Source organism: Lemur catta, chromosome 8 (assembly GCF_020740605.2).
Source record: "Lemur catta isolate mLemCat1 chromosome 8, mLemCat1.pri, whole genome shotgun sequence".
NCBI lineage: Eukaryota > Metazoa > Chordata > Mammalia > Primates > Lemuridae > Lemur > Lemur catta.
Window position 1 is genome coordinate 12,291,346 of NC_059135.1, and position 22,292 is coordinate 12,313,637.

At 38.8% G+C, this 22,292-nt stretch overlaps 1 protein-coding gene across 6 annotated transcripts in view; it reads left to right on the forward strand.

Moving 5' to 3' along the window:
• The window catches only part of DOCK10 (dedicator of cytokinesis 10), a 188,941-nt gene that overhangs the window by 120,512 nt on the left and 46,137 nt on the right, over window positions 1–22,292 (forward strand). For all 6 annotated transcript variants that reach the window (XM_045559091.1, XM_045559096.1, XM_045559095.1 and 3 more), the window contains exons 20-28: window positions 1,915–2,038; window positions 2,238–2,359; window positions 2,639–2,725; window positions 4,206–4,298; window positions 6,139–6,257; window positions 8,047–8,116; window positions 11,488–11,601; window positions 15,888–15,959; window positions 19,245–19,391. In XM_045559091.1, coding sequence (XP_045415047.1) covers window positions 1,915–2,038; window positions 2,238–2,359; window positions 2,639–2,725; window positions 4,206–4,298; window positions 6,139–6,257; window positions 8,047–8,116; window positions 11,488–11,601; window positions 15,888–15,959; window positions 19,245–19,391 — 948 coding nt within the window. The remainder of the gene's footprint in view (window positions 1–1,914; window positions 2,039–2,237; window positions 2,360–2,638; window positions 2,726–4,205; window positions 4,299–6,138; window positions 6,258–8,046; window positions 8,117–11,487; window positions 11,602–15,887; window positions 15,960–19,244; window positions 19,392–22,292) is intronic.

A 22,292-nucleotide genomic window follows, 5' to 3' on the forward strand; every position in this document is an offset into this window, starting at 1 on the left:
GGCTCTAGGGGAGAATCTTTTTCCTTACCTTTTCCAGCCCGCAGAGGCTGCCCACGTTCCTTGGCTTGTGACTCCTTCCCAACAATCTGGTCACTCTGATCTCTGCTTCTGTTCCCACGTCTCCAACTCTGCCTCTCCTGCCTTTGTCCCATAAGGACCTTTGTGATTACACTTGGAAACTCCAGGATAACCTCCCCATCTCATGGTCCTCAACTTAATCACATCCGCTAAGTCTCTTTTACCATGGAAGATAACGTATTGACAGGTTCTGGGGATTAGAACATAGAGGACACCTTTCAAGGGACATTTTTCTGCCTACTATACCTTGTTGCACATTAATCATTTTAAAAGTAATTAAAGGAACACCAATGAAACAACCTACCTGACCTTATCTCTTTCTTCCATATCCATTTAATGCTTTTAGATTTTCCCCTATAAATTCAGGACAGAAGGTGAAAAACAGTTAAGGGAAAAAGCTATTATCACATTACAGAATATTTACTGTATTAGTTGACCCTTTGGCAAAGTCCATCTGAAAGGCACATATGCTGTAGATAGATGGTTTGTAAAAAAAAAAAAATCGATGCTCTTACTATTGTTAAGTCTTTTAATCCTTCTCATTCTCATGTGTATCCTGGAATTCTCATAAAAGCCATGAGCTTTTCCACATGAGAATACGTACATAATGAACAGCCTGGTGATCTCTGCAGTGCAGATTCAAAACAAAGGTTTTATGTTCTATATCATTGCAAAAAAAGGATTGTATTAATTGCAAAGAATGAGTATAAATTCTTCCAAGTCACTATTATAATCAAATGTGAATATTTGCAATCTTTGTTAAATGAAGGATGTTTGCATTAACTTTTAGTTAACTGGAATTCTTGAGTACTTATTGCATTCCCATGTGCTCTTAATGTTGGCTAAAAAGGAAAAGGTCTTTCTATTGCATTGTTTGTTGTTATGTATTTCAAAATGTATATTGGCTTTTATTACCAGGTTAGCATGCTGACATAGAATATGTAAGCCTGTAGAATTCAGGGGTTCTCAAATTTTACTATGTACCAGAATCACCTGGAAGGCTTGTTGAAACACTATTACCCCCAATTTCCAAATTCAATACATCTGGTTTGAGGCTGAGAATTTGCACTTGTAACAAGTTTACAGGTGGAAGCTGGTACTGATATTTCAGGGATCACATGTTGAAAACTGCTGTCTTAAATCCTTTCTTGAACCATATGGAAATAAATTAGCTAGATGCAGAAAGCATCTAATAAATACATTGCTAGATAATTCGCATGGCTATCACCTTATTCTTTGATTTGACAATTCTGGGAACTACTTAATTGTTGATATTGAGCTGAATGCAGCTTATATGTACAAGATCTTGGAATTCATCAAAAGATGTGGGTTCTTGGCTGGGCATGGTGGCTCACGCCTGTAATCCCAGCACTTTTGGAGGCTGAGGAAGGAGGATTGCTTGAGACCAAGAGTTTGAGACTGGCCTGGGTAAAAGAGTGACCCTGTATCTACAAAAAATAGAAAAATTAACCAGGTGTAGTGGTGCCCACCTGTAGTCCCAGCTACTTGGAAGGCTGAGGTGGGAGGATACTTGAGCCCAGGAGTTCGAGGCTACAGTGAGCTGTGATCATGCTACTGCACTCCACACTCCAGCCTGGGCAACAGAGCAAGACCCTATCTCTAAAAAGAAAAAAAAAAAGAAAGAAAAATATCGATATGTGAACACATGACTACTAGCAGAAAAAATATTTATTGAGAGTTAAATCGGTACATTCAACACTAACTATTAAACATGGACCTAGACTTCAGTTAAAGAACTTTTAAAATGTTTTGTCTTGCCCTGACCCTGAGCAAATGATTTTAATCTCAGTCCAACTCTGGTTTCTTTCACTACAGGTGAAAATTGAGCTACCAACACAACTCCATGAAAAACACCATATTTTATTTTCTTTTTATCACGTCACATGTGACATAAATGCAAAAGCCAATGCCAAAAAGAAGGAAGCTCTGGAAACATCAGGTACTGACAGGAAGTGATCTGAAGTAGCTTTACACATACATCATCTGTTTGACTTGAGTTGGGGAGTATTTTAAATGCTCTGATTTACTGAATTGTTTTAGTGAGGTTTAGTATTCATAAATGATAAATAGCTTTATTGTTACTTCTTAGCATGGAGGTTTGCACTCAAAACTTTTCTCTTTGTCGTTCCTTTGCACAGTTGGATATGCTTGGCTTCCTCTGATGAAACACAACCAGATAGCTTCCCAAGAGTATAATATCCCGATAGCAACCAGTCTGCCTCCTAATTATTTAAGCTTTCAAGATTCTGCAAGTGGAAAGGTATTGAGTCATGTGTAATTTGGGAGCAAAAAACACATCAGCCAAATGGATGAGGTTATCTTCTTTCTCTGCTATTTAATTTAAGACCGTAGGGTCTGTGTCCATTGTAGTTACGAATCAAATATACCTAGTCTAAATCTCTTGTTTAGTTTCTGGCCACTAGAAATGATCTATTAAAAATGATCCCCTGATATCATATTGGTCTCATTATTAGTATTGCCAAATGTATTTTCTTTCTCTCAAATTGTCATAGTCACAGTAACGAACTCTCTTTTGCAGCACGGTGGGAGTGACGTCAAATGGGTTGATGGTGGCAAACCACTTTTCAAAGTATCGACGTTTGTCGTATCAACAGTGAATACTCAGGTGAGTCCGCGGTCCTGAAATATCAGCATCTTCTCTAACACATAGAATCATGACGTAACTCCCATATTTACAGGATAAGACTAATCATTTTATGAGGTGTCAGAAAAGCAGGTGACTGGATACTGCAAAGGAAAAATGTTCAGGCCATAATTTAATGCCTCTCTCAAGACATAGAATGTCCCAACCTCTTAAGTCTGGACGTCATAAAACTCCAGACCAAAATATCAGAAGGGCTTTTAATAGGATGTCGCTCTCCTTGGAGTATGGTTTGCTCCCACTGACAACACCCAAATGTTAAACATAAAGACTGTGGGGCTTTCCCTCAACTCTAAGCCCAGTTCCCGATGCCTATGCGGGCCCTCCTAATGGGAAGGCCATGAGGTCGATAGAACTACATTTGAGAGTCCTGCACAGGTCACTTTACCCTGTGAAGTCCTTATTTCCTAATCAGGAAAATGGTACCAATAAAGTCTCTGCTCCCTAAGGTTGTCGTGAGAATCAAAATAAGAAGCATTTCATAAAGTGCAAAATGCCGTACACATGTAATTATTATCTTTGCTAAATAACCACAAACTCACCCCTTCCACTGCAAGACAGCCTATTTTGCCACGATGTGGGGAATTTCCTGGCACCAATTACAGACACAAAGTAAATTATTACAGGTACATAAAATATTTCTCCTCTCTTTTTAAATTCAACGCATATCTGCTTCTCGATTTTTGCTTCATGCTTCTAGTTGCTTTTTCCAGACAGCCCTGGTCCCTGTCTAGCTCATCGCTGTACACCCTTTCCCCACCCCTACTCTCACTGCCCGCGCACTGCTGGCCTTTCCTCAGTTTGTCAGTGCCCAGAGCCCTCCAGCCACAGCACGTCCACTTAGTCCCCCCAAGACCCGTGATTCCCTCGGACACTCAGCCCCTGCTCGGCCAGGAAGGGAGGCTGTCCCGCCTTGCCCCTTGCTGGCCTGTTCAGTTCCTTCCCATCCTTCAGATCGTAGCTCATATGTCACTGCCTCAAGGAAGGCTTTTCTGATCCCTGACCCCACAGACAAAGCTGGGCCATCCTGTCATACACCTAGATGGCACCCTGCTTTTCGTTTGAAGCACTTATCAAATTGTGATCAAGCAGATGTGCGTGGAAGTCGTGGCGTGGTGCTGGCCTCCCTGCCTTAGCAGAAGGTCCAGGGGACGGGGTCAGTTTGTTTTGCCCTCTGCTCCATCCTCAGAGCCTGCTGAGAGCCCAGCGCGCATCCAGCTTTCTGTAAATAACGACAAAATAGATGAATCAGTGAAATGATATTTATATAAAAGGAAAATGATATTTATATAAAATAATATTTATATAAAAGGACTTCTTGCTAAAGCACTTGCCCATTGAGGCACGGATCCTACAGAAATGCTCGTTTCCCATCACAATGACTGTTTCTGATATAGTTTGTACATCATAAGAAACACACGCTTTTGGTTTTTTGCCGTTGCAGGATCCACATGTGAACGCATTTTTCCAACAGTGCCAAAAAAGAGAGAAAGATATGTCTCAGTCACCTACCTCAAATTTCATCCTCTCTTGTAAGGTAATGTGACATGCAAGTAGCTTCAGTGGTCTCCAGGGTGAAAACGGGCAAAAGGGACCTTTACATTTTCCACTGAGTAGCAAACTAAGAGGTGATGATTATTGAAGATTTTAAAAGCCCTTATCAATTTAGAGGGCAAATAATTTTATTTCACAATTCCTGAATACTTTGTTTGTTGACAAAAAAAAAAAAACAGGCAAAGATCAGTTTTTTCCAAAATAAAAATGATTGAAAATCAGAATGAATTTATTTTAAATTAGTTGATTAAATGCAAAGTCTTTGAAACGATATGCCATGCTAAATGCAATAAATAATAAATGCAGTGAAGAAGTATTCATATTCAAGTTCTGAAAAATACCAACAGAACATGCTTTATTTTTCTGATTTATTTATTTTTAATTAACAAATAAAAATTATATATATTTATCATGTATAACATGATGTTTGGAAATATATATATTGTGCAATGGCTAAATTGAGTTAACATATTCATTATCTCACATACTTTTTGTGGTGAGAACACTTAATATCTACTCTCAGGTATTTTCAAGAATATAATACATTGTTATTAACTATAGTCATGATGTTGTACAATAGATCTTTTGAATTTATTCCTCCTATCTAACTGAAATTTGTGTATCCTTTGACCAACATCTCCCCAACAACCCCCTCCCCAATCCCTGGCAGCCCCATTCTACTCTCTGCTTCTATAAGTTCCATTTATTAGATGCCACATATAAGTGAGATCATAGTATTTGTCTTTGTGTGTCTGACCACTTAGCATAATGTCCTCCAGGTTCATTCATGTTGTTGCGAATGACAGAATTTTCTTCTTTTTTAAGGCTGGATAGTATTCCATTTGTGTGTGTGTGTGTGTGTGTGTGTGTGTGTATACACCACATTTTCTTTATTCGTATGTTGATGGACACTTAGATTATTTCCATATCTTGGCTATTGTGAATAGTGCTGCAATAAAAAATGAGAATACAGATATCTTTGACATACTGGTTTCATTTCCTTTGGCTCTATACCCAATAATGGGATCACTAAGTCATATGGCAGTTCTATTTTTAGATTTTTTGAGGAAACTCCAAACTGTTTGCCATAATGGCTATACAATTTACATCTCCTCCAACAGTGTGTAAGAGTTCCTGTTTTTTCACACCCTTGCCAGCACTTGTTAGTTTTTGTCTTTTTTGATAACAGCTATTCTAACATATGTGAGGTGATATCTCACTGTGGTTTTAATGTACATTTCTCTGGTGATTAGTGATGTTGAACACGTTTTTATATAGTTCTTGGCTATCTGTATGTCTTCTTTTGAGAATGTCTATTCAAGTCCTTTGCCCATTTTTTAATTAGGTTATTCTTTTTCTTTTCTTTTTTTTTTTTTTCTTGAGACAGCCTCACTATGTTGCCCAGGGTGGTCTCGAACTCCTGGTCTCAAGCAATCCTTTACAGGCATGAGCCACTGCGTCTGGCCTGTTTTCTTGCTATTGAATTGTTTGAGTTCCTTATATATTTTGGATATTAATTCTTCATCAGATGTATGGTTTTCATATATTTTCTCCCATTCCATAGGTTGCCTCTTCACTCTGTTGTTTCCTTGGCTGTGCAGAAGCTTTTTGGTTTGATGTAATGGCATTTGTTGATTTTCACTTTTATTGCCTGGGCTTCTAGGCTCATACCCAAAAAATCATTGCCCAGACCAATGTCATTGAGCTTTTCTCCTCCGTTTTCTTCTAGCAATTTTACAGTTTTGGGTCTTCTGTTTAAGTCTTAATCCAAGACATACTTTAAATTTAGTTGATATCCTTTTTCTTCTGCCAATTTACTACAGAACTTACTGAACGTGGAAAAGATTCATGCAATCATGAGTTTTCTGCCTATAATCTTGAATCAACTCTTCAAGGTTCTGATACAGAATGAGGAAGATGAAATAACTACGACTGTCACCAGGTATCTTGGGAGAAGAGATTTCATAATCAGTGGTTACACAAAACCTTGATTATAACTAAGCAGCCGTCTACTGTTGTATGCTGACATTTCATCTGAGCACGTCTCAAATTTAAATATTTCTCATTCTTGAATCCTTACCTTCTAATCTCTTATTGTTATCATTAGTGAAGCGTTAGACCTCTTTTTTTTAACTGACCTTTTTATTTTGAGATCTCTTTAGATTTACATGCAGTTGTAAGAAATGATACAGAGGGATCCCATGGACGCTTTACCTAGTTTAGCCCACTGGCTACTTCTCCCTTACGGACATGTAATCACACAATATGTAACCTCTCATATGAATATATAATATCACACAATATGTAACCTTTTGGGATTGGCTTTTTCACTCAGCATAACTCTCTGCAGATTCATCCAGACTGTTGCATCTGTCAATAGTTCATTCCTTTCAACTGCTGAGTGGTATTCCATGATATGCATGTGTCACAGTATATTTAATGATTTACCTGTTGAAGGACATCTGGATTGTTTTCTGTTTGGGTTATTATAAATAAAGGTGCTGTAAACATTCATGTACAGGTTTCATGTAAACATAAGTTTTCACTTCTCTGAGATAAATGCCCAGGATACATTGCTGGGTGGTAGGGTAATTGCATGTTAATTTCTAAGAAACTGCCAGGGTTTATTTTCCAGAGTGGCTGTATCATTTCACAGTCCCACAAAAAAAAATTTTTTCTTTCACTGCTTTCACTTTATGTTTGACTATACTAAATACTTCCAACATCCCTAATCTGGCTGGTGACTTTGGAAATCATAATTTCCTCTTTATAGAGACAGTCTTTTGAATTAATTATTGAATTATATATATTCCTGATGTTCATTTTTTAAAAAAAACTTAGTCATAGCAATCTGGGAAAAAATTACTATTGTCACTGAAATGCTTCCAATGTCTTCCTAACTCAGGCATATAGATGGCCTCTTTCAGAATGTGGGGTTTTAGCCTAGTTTTTAAAGTAGAGCCCTGAAGTTCTGGAAAATTAAAGTATCTCTAATGATACTATAACTAGCCAGTTCAGGACCAAGACTAAAAGTCCCCAACTGTGCCCTCAACTGATGTTCTTTTCAGCGTGAATATATGCGCCTGTGTTGGAAAAACTCCTAAATATTGCAGCTGATCTGTTGAAATTCTGAGATATTCCTCAGCCCTATAGCCATGGAACAACTGGTAGTATTAATGTGAAAAAAATCAACCCACACCACCATTGCTACTAGAAACCCTAACCCAGCCAAGGGAAAAGCAAAACAAAGCCAAACAACTGCATCTTAACCTAATTGCTTTCTCCAAAAGCATATATAATGCCTATAGATTGGAAAGTATATCCTTTTAAAATGGAATATGATTACTAATTAGAGACTAAAAGTCTTAAGTTTTAATTAGGTACTAAAAATGATCCCTTTTCCAAAAAGACAATGGCAGCAAATGCACAGACCATAATTAGCACATGCAACTTGGGCAAAAGGTCTCTGGTGTGATATTGCAGCCATAAGACATTACTTATCTGTTAATGTTTAGAAGTTTCAAGGTTGGAAATGGCTAACAGATATGATAGATACTAAATGCCTGTTATTGGGGGGTGAGAATGGTGAAAAAGGAGTCTGATAGCAGTTAATTCATTTATTCAGTAATAAATGAAATAAATACCCATTTTATCCAGCCCACCGATGACATAAGAAAGTGGGATTTTCCTGCCTTCTCCAGAAAGGCCACTGAACAGCTTTGCTTTTACAGGGTTCTGGCCGACATCGTGGCCAAGTGCCACGAGGAGCAGCTGGAGCACTCTGTCCAGTCGTACATTAAGGTATGAAATCGCCCCTTGGATTTTGGTCATATCCCCTGTGCTGTATGGCTTGTCTCGTTTTCTGTCTGCAATAAGTGGGAAGTTTTCTCCCATGAGCTGGACCGTGCCCACCACAGTAACATCAGGAATTCCCCTGAGTTACTTAGAATTCTGTCTCTTGCATTAATGGGCTAGATGAAATTTTTAAATATATACATAATGTGTCCATGTGCAAATAAATATTTATATGGGGAGACTGAAGAAAGAAAAGGATAAAGGAGGAAACAAAAGTATCCTTTTGAAGTCAACATTACAAATAAATGAAATTCCTGGGTTAATTCAAGGAAGACTTTCCTATTGGTTTGTTGAATGCTCTGTGTTTCTTCTGTAATGTTTTCTTAGCTCTTTTTATTGTCTTCTCAGGCATTATTTCATTTTCCCAGTTACTGTATATTTGTACCTGCTTCTGGTATGTTAAGTCCTTTATCTTCTGGCATGAACCACTTGCCCATTCCACCATGTGCACTGCTTCCTCCAGTGTCCCGTGTCACGTGTTCACTCGGAGATGTCTATATTCTCATTTCCACTTGGTCTGTGGATTAATGCCAGTGAACTTGTGATGATGTTTGCACTTTCATAGTTCTGACCAAAATGTCATCCTCTTGAATGAAAAGAAAGAACTCACCCAGAGATACATAAGAGTACCTCAAATTACTTTATTATACATAGAAGACCTAAATCTCTATTTTTTCTATGCATAGATTAAATCTTTTTGAGACATACACTTTTAATAAAAAGAACATATTCTGTTTATATATATGGATAGACATATATTCTAGGTGTCTAAAAAGGTAACTAGAGAAGAATTTGGATCTTTTGTGCTAGAAACTTATTTAAAAAAAAAAAACAAAAATCAGTGCTCCTGTGAAGGGAAATAACTGGAAATTGCATTCTGGAGTGAACCCCTCTGAGATACCATTTGTAAGGAAATATTTTTAATCACAGTTTTATGTCAATATATCTACTACCTATGAGAAATGCTGGATGTCCTCCCAAATATCAAAGCATGAGTGTGTGCCCTTCCTTAAAATAGCTCGTATGCCAAAAATAGTTAGTTCATGGTAATTTCTCTATGGTATAATTTTACCCAATAAGGTCCACATTTCAATGGCAGAAAGCCAGTTCCAGTACACATTCCTTTTTAGTTTTTTCTGTTTACGATAGGGTCATAGCTTAATTTTATAGGGTATTGACAAATTTACCATTCAATAGAATCAGCTGCGAAGCTTTCACCCCCTCAACGCTTACACTAATTTTCCATTTCAATCTCCAAAGGGACTGAGAAGAAAAACCAATTCTCTATCCATCTTGCACACTAGCATCTCCATCTCAACACAGGTTGTTTTCCTAGTCCCAGTGGAAGCATTGAAAATCACATTAAGAACCCTCTGGTGTTGTGACTGTTTTTGTGATAACCAAAGCTAGTTCCTTATGAGCACCTCACATTTCAGACTCTAACTCTAATGTTCTTGGAGACATGAATTAGAAATGCATCCTGGTATGACCTTTATTCTTCACCAAGATTTCTGTAATATCTTGACAAGACTATTTCATTTTATAATATAGGAGATAATTTATTTAGTTTGCCTTGAAGTAGTCCAAATCCAGAAATATACCTATGCAGAATTTCAGGTTGATAACAATTTCTTAAGTTATTTTAGAATATGTTTTTATATATCTAAAACAAATACCTTTTAATAAATATAATCAACTTGTATTTTACTCTGGAGAGAGCACTAAACTAGCAAATAAGAGATGAGATTCTAGGCAAAGTTAAATACTTAACTTGAGTCAGCCTCTCTGAACCTCAGTTTTCTCCTCTGTGATGTGAGACACAATGGACCAAATGAACTTTCAGCTCTATGATTTTGTGATTGGACTGTTGTTATACAATGTATGGTTGACAACGTGGCCTTGACCAAATAATCTGATTTTATTTTTTACCCTATGTGAGAAAATTAATTTTTAACATATAGAGATTAAGCCCCACACCTAGCAATATAGTGAAAGCTGATGGGCTGGTACCAGTACATGATTGGATGTCCTTGAAAGATGTGATTTTACATGTAATTTATATGTATTCAGAAGTAAACTAAACACCATTTCAAGTTCAATGGTGCTAAATGCTGCTAACTCACTCCATCTACACTGTCCAAAATGCACACATATACCATGTCTTTTTCAAAGATGTATGCCTAAAGTCAATTTAATTAAATGCCATGGTTTATAGTGATTTGTTGCACTGAAAGATTCTGGTCAAAATTTAAAAAATAAGAATATTTCAGTGCTAGTTGAACTGCCATTCAAGATAAATAACTGTGCATGGGGTGAGATAGTTGGTGATGACATTACCCTCATCTGATGTATAATCCATGAGAGGGATTTATCTTGATTTTATCTGTTAGCTTCGTCTTTCTCCTTTGGGATGAGCTTGGAGAAGTCAGGTCCTACCAAGACAACTTAGGTGCCAATGTGCTACAAAGTTCAAAGAAATGGTTATAACCTATAATCTATAGATCCAAAAGCAAATATGCCTCTGTTTTGAGCCAATCTCTTGCCTGCCTTCACCCTCAGTCACAGTGAAGTCTGAATTATAAATCACATGAAGAAATGCTCTTCCTCGAGGCAAACCCAACACATAAGTAAAATATTACAGTTCAGTAATAAGCATTTTGTATTTGAAATATATGTATGTGCATAAATTGATACTGATATTCTTAAAAGATAGGAAGAAATACTGAAAACTAGCCATTACATGCACTCAGCAGTGCATGCCAAAACCAATCTTTTGCAAAATAAAAAGTAAGCAGCATTTGTTATCTTACTGACACCCAATGTTCATGAACCCCTTGTAGCTGTGTCTAAGCATGGGATGGTAGACCCTGGGCTTGTGGGGAGCTCACCTACTGGCCTCTGGAAGGCACCTGCTTCCTCACTTGGCTATTTGAGTGGGTGCTCTACCCTTTCAGGATGAAGAATTGCTACCATGCCACCTGTTACCAGTGGAAGGAAGGAGAAGGGGAATGTGTCCTAAGTAGGTGGGTCAAAGCCCTCCATGTTTCCTTAAACCTACTAAATGGCTCTCTGGCTCTTTCTCTTGATTTCTACAAAAAGAGTTTCGAGGAGAGCTTAGGTGAGCAAGGCCCCGCCTATGCAAAGCCCTAAATAGGACCAGGTGTGTACTACTGCTCTTACCATTGGGCCTTCATTTATTTCATGACAAAATCTGGCATGAGAAGATAATTTTGAGATATGGGTTATTCATGTGACATAATTTTTGAAGCTTTGTTTTTTAAAGTATTTCACTTTATTCACTTTTTGGATTTCTTCAGTTCGTGTTCAAGACCAGGACATGCAAGGAGAGAACTATACATGAGGAACTGGCAAAGAATGTGACTGGTCTTTTGAAATCAAATGACTCAACAACGGTAAAGCATGTTCTAAAGGTAAAGAATTTAAAGATGGTCTTTTGTTAGTACTAGGGATGGATCACACTCACTCCTGGAAGGTGACAGGATTCACTGAGTTTCATAGATCATTTCTCTTGTAGTTTCTGGTATAACATTTATATTGAAATTGAAATTTAGCATAAAAAATTTTAAGCAAAGGAGATTTATGTCAAGAGAACATAGAAAAAAGTAGAATGGATCCAAGTTAAGTGCATTGGCCTAAAGACAGAATGAATGACTATTAAGAAAACCTAAAACATTCATTTATAGATTTGCATATGTTGGGCCATCCCTGCATCTCCAGGATGAAGCCCACTTGGTGGTGATGGATTATTTTTTTGATGAGCAACTGAATTCAATTTGCTAGGATTTTACTGAGCATTTTTGCATCTGTATTCATAAGGGATACTGGTCTGTAGTTTTCCTTTTTTGTTGAGTCCTTTCCTGGCTTTGGTATCAGGATGATATTGGCTTTGTAAACATGTTAGGGAGGATTCCTTCCTCTCGATGTTGTGGAATAATTTCTGCAGGTTAGGCACCAGTTCTTCTTTGTAGGTCTGGTAAAATTTGGGTATGAAACCATCTGGTCTAGGACATTTTTCTTTAGAAAGGTTTTTTATTGCTGCTTCAATTTGGGTACTTGATATTGGTCTGTTCAGGAATTCTATCTCTTCCTGACTGAGCCAAGGGAGGCTGTGTGTTTCTAATAATTTGTCCATTTCCTCCACGTTTTTGAGTTTATGTGTATAGAGATTTTTATAGTATTCAGAGATGATATTTTGTATTTCCATGGTATCTATCAGTTGTAATTTCTACTTTTCCATTCCTGATTGAGCTTATCAAAACATTCAAAAATGCCAAGTGTAGCACAAATAAAGTGTGTTGGGTTTGTAGCCACAATAAGAGGAAATATACCAAGGGAAGGATTAATGATATTGTATTAATGAATACACTGACAACAGAAAGGAAGTAGAACAGTCATTTTTTTGACCACAAAAAGTTGAAACACAATGCATTTGTAGAAACGTAAAGAAAACATGATGAGAAGCTTATGAAAAGATATTCTAAATTATTATAGAACCATGAATGTAATTATCTGTTGTGACTTGACAGATGAATGACTGATTAATAAATAGCTAGAAAGAGAAGCCGGGATCAGTGAGCATCAGCATGAGTTCACTAATACCAAATTATCTTAGGCCAAGCAACTTGTTTGTTTGAATTCGCCTTATGAGTACATTCATTCTGTTTATTCAGCAGCTATATTCTGATCACCTCTCAGGCAATAGGCACAGTCCTAGGCACTAAGAATGTATCCAAGAACAAAATAAAAATCCCTGCCCTTGGGGAGCGTACATTCTACTGGGGGATAAAAACAATAAACTACAAATACAATTTAAAAATTATGTGAAATGTTAAAAGGTGAGAAAAGTAGTATCAGGAAAAAAAATTGTGGAACAGGTGAGCAAAATTGGGAACCCTGACAGTGAAAGGTGAGGTTTAAAGTTTTAAATAGCACGGTCAGGATGGATCTCATGAGAAAGGCAATTCTTGAGCAAAAACTGCAAAGCAAGTGAAGACGCTGGCCAGCGGATACTCAGGGTCCAGTGCTAAAAGGTGGAGGGAAGGGCCCGGAGGGAGTCGCTAGGCAGCAGTGTGGCAGGTTTGTCCCAAGGAGACAGGGAGGCCTCAGTGGCTGGAGCCCAGTGAGCAGAGAAGCGAGTATAAGCTGAATCAGGGAAGCTTGGGAGGTCTGGCAGGCAGCAGAAACCTTGCAGGCCATTGTGAGGGCTTCACTTTCCACCCAGAGCAAAACTGGGAGTCACTGGAGAATTTCTGAGCAGAGGAGTGATACGAGCTGACCTGGGTTTCAAAGGCCGCCTCTGACTGCCGTGTTGAGGATTCACTACAGTGGGGCGAAAATGGAGACAGGGACCGCTTGAGGGGTCGTGGGAGCGGTGGGCTCCTCGGGCAGGGTGGGAGGTGGGTGTTCAGTTAAAAGACGAGAAGGGAATGCTCGACGGAGAAGTTGTGTCTGCAGGAGATTTTGCGCACGATGGAGTGTATGCTCCAGAGGGAGCGGGAGGAGGGTTCCAGGAGACAGCAGGCAGCGGGACGTGGATACACAAGGGCATGTGCGGAGCTCGTGGAAACTCAAGGGCAGGAGAGGAGTTGAGGCTTCATTTGTCATCAGACGTAAACAGAGGCAAATTTGAAAAATAGTGGAGGTGTGCCAAGAGTGCAGAGGGGTGGAGAGTGCTAGGAATCTGTTGAATTAAGAGACAAATGTTAGAACGTTTGACATGATGGCTAAAAGTATCATTGTGGACAAGATAGAGGACAGGATTGTGGCAGTGTGCCTAGGGTTAATTAAAATTCCTAACAACATGCATTTCACTTCCAATACCAGGTAGCCATTGCTATTTCTTTTTACTAAGAAGTGACTCCCCATTCATTAAGCTGAGCTGCCTCTTCAGAACAGCAATCCCTTCTCTTCCTCATATGAGCCAACCCTCTGGAGTTAGGACTATGTACCTAAAAGTTAGTAGCAGCATTGTTTTTGTTTTTGTTTTTGTTTGGCTTTTTTTTTTTGTTGTTTTGAGACAGAGTCTCGCTCTGTTGCCCGGCTAGAGTGCTATGGCGTCAGCCTAGCTCACAGCAACCTCAAACTCTGGGCTCAAGTGATCCTCCTGCCTCAACCTCCCGAGTAGCTGGGACTATAGGTGCTTGCCACAACATCTGGCTAAATTTTTTTGTTTCTATTTTTAGTTGCCTGGCTAATTTTTTCTATTTTTAGTAGAGACAGGGTTTCGCTCTTGCTCAGGCTGTTCTCAAACTCCTGACCTCAAGCAATCCTCCCTCCTCAGCCTCCCAGAGTGCTAGGGTAACAGGAGTGAGCCACCGCCGGCGTAGCAGCATTGTTTGTATCACCCTAAAACTGGATATAATTCAAATGCCCATTAGCAGTAAAGCAGATAAGCAAATGGGGATTATACATGTGATGTCATGACAATATGTGACCCCAGCTATGTGCTTCAACATCAATGAACCGCAGAACAGAATTTGCTGAATGAGAAAGGCAATCACAGAAGAATACATACGGGATGGTTCTGTTTATGTGAAGTTCAAGGGCAGGCAAAATAAATATTCCTTCAATGCATAAGTATTGGGAGCAAAATTTTATGAAGTAAAACAAGGGAATGATTAGCACAAAATTCAAAACATATCTGTGGTGGAAGGAGAGGGAAGGGTAGAGGAGGAAGGAGGTGTATTCTTGAAACTGTATGTATGTGATATAACTTTCTGTATCTGGGATAGTTATCACCCAGGAAAGAGGAGCACCCATCCTGGGATGTGCTTTGTTCTGTGTCTGCACCTGTCCTCATAGGCCAAGGTACGAGAGTAGCTAAGAGAATAAACGGACTAGGAGCCCCCACCTCCCTTTCTAGACCTGGAAGGAAGCCCAGGAGCCCCTGCCTCGAGGGCCTGTAGGCTGATTCCAGGGCCTGCTTAGGCAGTTCCCAAGTCTGCCCTCCAGAGGCCAGATCTCTATGCCTGAGGGCAGCCCTAGACCCCAAGGAGGAGCTGTCTGTGGCAGGGAGGCGGGCTGGTTTGTGGACAGCACCTGGTTGTGTGGGCAGGACAGTCACACATGTGTACCGGGCCCCTCAAGGTGCAGGACAGAGCCTTTGGCAAGAAGAGATGGGGCAGACCCTTCTCTCCCCAGGCCCCCCCACATTCTGGTGCAGCATTGCAAGGTGTTACAAAGTTATATTTGTCAAGGTAGGAGGATCAAACATATTTTATTTTACAACTTGTCAGCTTGACTTCCAACTTCTAGATATTTAAATGTATGGCCTTCCATTTTTACTCGCACCTCTGGCCCTTGAAATATTAGGGGTGGGCCTGCTATGATATATTTTGATATAAAAAGTTTGTTTAGTTTTGTTTAACTATGTGAAACAAACAGAACCACATCCTATGAATTAATATTTCATAAAACAATTACTTAGGCAATCATGTCGTGTTAACCGGTAACTTGTTTTAGTTTAAAACATTTTTGGAGATGATTGAGAAGCTGAAATGTCTGACACTTACTTTTACCATTAAAACTTTGATAAAGATCATCCTATCATGATGGAGAATACATTATTGTCCTGACTCGTTTAATTTCAAAGAATACATCTCAAGATAAAAATGTTATAATATTGCAAACCATAAAGAATAGAATTATTATTTTACCATAGGAAAATACATTCCTTACCATTTTTTTTTCCTAACAGCATTCCTGGTTCTTCTTTGCTATTATCCTGAAATCAATGGCACAGCACTTGATTGACACAAATAAAATTCAGGTAAGAGCATAGGTAATACAGTATTATAATATTATCCAACAATTGCACCAATGAATATACTCTCATCAGTTCCATTTTTATTTGCTTTGTAAACTTTAGCAATTTATGTTCACGGCTTTTTAGGTAGGAAAAATCATCCTGTACGTCAGTACAAACTTTTCAGAGGCAGATGCCAGGACAAAATTCGAAGTGCAAAAGATTTATCGGAGGAAATAGCTATAAAGGATAAAAGAGACAGGAAAAAGGAACAGGAAGATCTGAGACCTGTGAAAGAAAAAGGAAAGGAAGGAAGATTGGCTAAAAGATCCTCGCGCTCAGAAAGTTTTAACTGGGCCAATGGGCAGTCTGAGAGCAAAGAATGCTCACAGCGGAGCCCTGCATCTGGCCCTAGACCCTCGGCAGGCTCAGTCACTGGCTGGGAGCAGCCTGGGAGAGAGCAGCCTTGGCATTAATGCCAGAGTGGATCCCAAGACACAGCAGCTCTTCACACTCCTTCCCGTAGATTCTCTCTGAAGGAGCACCCGAGCCATGCACCTTCCTGGCTGCCACAGTCCACAGTTTGCACGGTGTGTTGCACGTGTTCGTGAAGCTGCTCCTCCAAGTTCCCATACGCCTCTCTTCCTGAAAGGAAGCTGAGAGAGGGAGGCTGGTGGGATTAACTGCAGCCCTTGTCACGGCAGTTGGTCTCCCCGGCAGCCCACATGAAACTCATCAACTCCCTCCTCTGCTGTCCATTCTGGATCCCTCTCACCCTAGCTAGCAGCTCTGAAGGTCTTCATGACTCACCTGGTCATGTGACCCACACCCTCATTCTAGAGTGGTCTGAGCCTCTGGTCGTCATACTCTACTCACACCAGGGTTGCTGCATGTGACCATTCACAGTTACAGGCTAGGAAGCACCCAGGTGGATCACCTGAGTTCCCCGCGTGAGTATTTGTCTCAGCTCCCATTGTGGGTAAGGGCAAGGGGAGGCCTCTGGCACTGCCCCTGCCTCACCTGGAGAGTAATCAGAACAGTACTGCAGGGGGTGGGGGTGGGGGTGGTTACAATATTATTTTGATTTGCTCTCTTGGTGGGGGAGAGGCAAATCAGAAGCTCCCACCTGGCCTTCCCCGCTAGGACAGCTCCACAGGCCAAGCACCCAGTGCAGGGTTACTCCAAATGCCAATTTTGCCAATATAAATTATTTGAACCCAGTGGACCTGCCATTAATAAAACTTTAATCATGACCCTATTTTTATCCCTGTAAGTCCTCACTCTAGCAGGGTAGACATGATGATGCTTTTGGTTTCTATTAACAGATATCAGTGTCAATTCAGATCCTGTGTCCAATAGTCCTTGAAATGTATGAGTATCCCCGTCTCCCCAGTGCACAGTGGCCTGAGCAAATAGCTGCAGGGGGCCCTGCAGCTCCTCTGGAGAGGAACCGGGGGCATCATCACAGTACGCACTTACCGCAGTATGGCAGGGGCTTTCATTTAGGGACTCGGCAACGTGGTTGGGCATATAGTGCCTCTTAGCCAAGGTGAGTTCCTGTTATTTCCTGGGAACTGCTGAATGTCTTCTCAGCACTGATTGCCGCTAGCAGAAGGTTCATTGTTCTGGCTAAACTTTGTATTTCCCATCACCCTCCTTGTTCCTAACAAAACTCCCAGATGCCTGAAATTCAGCCCATGTATCCTAGGCCTATTCTTTGTGACCTCTGTCACACCACAGCCCAGGTGGCTCCAGCTCTGTGGCTCAGGGAGCGTGCTGGGCCACCCTGTCTCACTGCCTTCCTCTCCTGTCCTGAGGCAGAAAACTCACGATCTCCAGTGCAAGAATTCTTCCACCTCGAGCCTTTAGGAAATACTTCCAGAAAACAATCTGAAAACTACTCGTATATTTATCAGACAACACATCTTTGGGTTAAACGTGGGAGTGGGCCACAGGAGAGTGTGAGAGGAAGGAACAAAAGGAAAGTCAAAGCCCAAGGCACTGATACATGTCTGTGTGGAGCAAATGCAGGCACTGACATGTTTAGTGGATTTTAGAGGACTAACAAAATGAAAAGAGGAAAGTACAAAGTGATTCTTGCTGTTGTGCAGGTTAATTGTTTACCCTTACTGCCCAAGGTACATGGAACAGAATAAAAAATAATGAGTGTGATCAAATCAGGTCTATTCGTTATGAATTTATTTCATTTCAACAATAAACTTTAACTATATGCAAAAAGTAACCATGAGGTTCTCAAAATACTTATACAGTGGTATGCTGATAAATTCACTTTTTTAAAAAAATAAAAGTCAGCCTAAGCCAGCTCCAACATCCCACTAAATCCCGTTAAATCTCTGTTTTCTACAACTCCTGTAACTTCAGCCTTCATGATTTTTATTCTTGTAGCATGGAAGGCTGGGTGCTCACAATTTAGAAATACATGGTTCAGTCTAACTCTAAATTCCATGTTTCTATCTACAGGGAAAGTGTGGCTGGGTCTCATTTTTAAAGCCAATTTGTGAAAATGAATGAATATTATCAAGAAGTAGAAGCTGAGATGGGACGATTCAGCTGCCTCAAACTTTCCCTTCATGTGCAGGAGTCCAAACAGAAAGGATGGATTCCCAGGCCTGAGTGGTCTTTGGGGGTCCAGACAGTTTAATTCCATGGATGTAATGTCATCCCACAGCCACGCCCTACTGCAGCTTGGCTTGTGAGGTCCCACTGACCAGGGGAGTTAAGATTAGCTGGGACTCACCACGTATTAGAGGACATTTTAAACCAATAGCTATACTCATTCAGTTATTTATTAATTGATTTCTTATGCTCATTCATTGTGTATAATGAATTCTTAGTTTTAAAAAAATTAATATAATTGATTTTTAAATTAAATGGAGAACTCCATGCCCAAGAAAATCTAGATTAATATTCATTAAACCATTAGTAGTAGTTATTCCCTGAAAGAGAAAGAAGAGAAATTAAGAAGTGAGAAGGCATAGAAAAGGTTCACATTTTACTTTGTACATATCTACACTGTTTCCATAGTTTGCAATTAACATGTTATAATTTACTTTTTCATGAAAAAGTGAAAAATGTATTGACCAAAATAGAAGGAAACATTAAATTAAAAATAATGGAAATCACGACCTTGAAATTAAAATGGTTTCTATTTTATTATTGCTTTCAAGTTTTCAAAAGGACTCTTTTTATTTGACAATCTGTAAAATGAAGTAAGTCTTCTGGTTTATTTTTCTCTGGCTTAATATTTCACATGCCGCATTATAAAGAAATAATCCATTCTTTCCTTAGCTTTCCCGGCCTCAGAGATTTCCTGAATCTTACCAAAATGAATTGGACAATCTTGTGATGGTCCTGTGTGACCATGTGATTTGGAAATACAAAGATGCACTTGAAGAAACAAGAAGGGCAAACCACAGCATTGCCAGATTTCTTAAGGTACAGTTACTCGAGACCACAAATCTATGCCAGCCCCCACGATAGTGGATACACCATATTCTAAATGTTAATCGATTCACATCTTCATTTATGATGAAGAGTCAGAACTAGCACTGTTGGATGAATACTTTCATATGTACGTCTTTCCTGCTTGAAATACTCTTTAATTTCTTTTTCCGATTTGCAGTTTCATTAAAGAAAGACTAAGGTTAGATAAAAGTATCCAGTTGAATATGGTCACATCATAATACTTTGAAATATTTTTAAGGAAAAAAAATGAAATTTTTAAAGGAGAAGCTGCACTGTGGCAATATTATTCTCTTGGGCATTTCTGTCATTGAAGTGACATTCTGGACTAGCTATAGCTCTAGCATTGATACCAGATAGCTACTTTGAAAAAACATTTGAGTATTTGGCACCTTTGTTATATTACCCCCAGCTATTTTTTACATGATGAAGAGGAGGCACTGGTCAGAGGAAAGGAAAATTGTCTTTTTTTTGAGAGAGAGAGAGAGAGAGACAGGGTCTTACTCTATCACTCAGGCTGGAGTGCATGCAGTGTTATGATCATAGCTCACTGCAGCCTCAAACTCTGGGCTCAAGCAAGCCTCCCACCTCAGCCTCCTGAATAGCTGGGGCTACAGGTGCATGCCACTGGACCCTGCTAATTTTTTAATTTTATTTTTTGTAGGGACCGGGCCTCACTATGTTGCCAAGGCTGGGCTTGAACAGCTAACCTCAAAAAATCCTGCCTGAGCCTCCCAAAGTGCTGGGATTATAGGTGTGAACCACCATGCCCAGCTGAAAGGAAAATTATTAAAGTATTGAGCAACTACTTACTGAACTGGATATATATCAAAATTAGTTATATTTCTTTGATTTCTTTGGGTTACAGCCATTCATATTTAATTGAGAATAAAAAAATGCAAAGTCCAAAATAATCTAAGATGCAGAATTATGGTATGTCATTTAATAGATAATACATTCATTTAGAAGATAATGGTTTTCTTCACTTCTTTTGTCCAACTATTGACAACTGTTACCTTGATAAAACCATTTTACTTGTTTCCTTATGGTAGACACCAGAACACACTGGGTGGCTGTGAGAATTTATAAATAAATGCTAATAATATAAAGTTAAGAGGCAATAGAGGTGGAAAGTTGCCTGAGTTGTCTTTATTGAGCTTTAATCCAGCTTAATTTCTTGTTTTATATACTAAAAACTATTTTAAATTATACACTATATTTGTTCTTATGCTGAATTTTTTTTCTTCAATGTTTTGCCTCTTATTTTTGCTTTTTACTTGCTTCCAGAAAGAAAAAAGCACTGGTCAGGGTTAAAAAGGAAGAGACTTAAGGAGGAAAAAAGTCACTCTAGTTTTCTACCACATTTTAAGACCTATGGGAATAAAGTTTATTGCTATTCTGATGCTTACTTGAAGTGCTTGACAGAACAGGAAATTTGGAAAAAATTATCTACAGTCCATTTTGTAAACAAAATGTGTTTAAAGAAACATCTGCAATATTCTTCCCTAAACTACAAAAAATGCAAGTCTCTAAAAGGGGTAAAAGATCTCATATCTACCCTCCTTGTATCTAATTTTTAGTTTTAATGGCATTTATTTGACACAGAAAAATTTTCAAAAATAATTTTTGGATAATTTATTGCCTGAATCATTTGAACTAGAAAAGAAAAAAGGAAAGGAAGAGAAAGTGGTTTTTGAAGATATAAAATTGCATGTAGTCATTTGGTGCAATTCCAATGAATTGAACTTTGAGCTTTCAGCTGCTCAACACTGCCCACTTTCAGTGTTGACATTATAAGTCTCTTCTATTCTCAGAAAACTGATACTAGTTACTTGCTCAGCTGAGGCTTCAAATGACTTCTACCTCTTTTGGCTATTTAATTCTACATTAGTAATCAAATACTGTGAATTAGTCAACATTGGCATTTAGCAATTAAAATATTGTAACTTCGCTGTTGTGCCAAGATTGTTTTCTAAGAATCATGAGAACAGAATCTCTAGGAATTTGTGTGTGGGCACATAAAAATGTCCCGGATAAAAATGTACCCTTCCTTACGCCACATCATGGGAAAGTAACATTTGCTAAGTAATTATGCCAAATATCTTACACATTTCTCAACTATTCTTTTTTTGAAGTAGATAGGATTCAAATGGCTCCATGACGACCTATGCAATTTTTCTTTTTGCTGCCAACCTGGATCACAACTCTACTTACCTGAGCATACCTGTTTAGATACTCTTTTTATGAGGCAGAATACCAAGATGGTAGCAAAGGCAGATTCATTTATATTTTTATTTTCCTGCTCAGACAGCCACATCTTTTAGCCCATTTGCCTGACTAATCACTGCTTTATTTCAACTAGCTTTTGAAAAAACATTTGGAAATCATCTAATATAAGAGAGACTTGGTTTGTTAGCAAAGTATGTTCAAAGAAACATCTGTGATATTTCTCTCTAAACATCAAAAAAGAATGAATAAGTGAATATCTGAAAAGGGAAAACTCTTCATATCTACTCTATTTGGCATAAATATTCTGTGTTTTTGGAATAAATGAATGTTTTCCTTAGAGCTTATCTGTGCAAAACCTGCAACTGGTGGTTCATACGCTCATGTCTAACATGGAGCCAGAGGATAAATGTCCAAAGTAAAAAAGAAAATAGAGGGGCCAGTGGTTACAGGAAAGGACAAAGACATTCATGTGGTTTGTTTCAAAATTTAGAAGTTCATAATTCATCACTGAATCAATTATAGAATAAAATCCTCATTGCTATCACAACTGGTGAAATAAAATAAATGATTTTTATTACAATATATTTTTTGCATGTGATTTAGAATATTTGGTCTTTATTAAACCAAACTGAGTAAAAGTTCAGT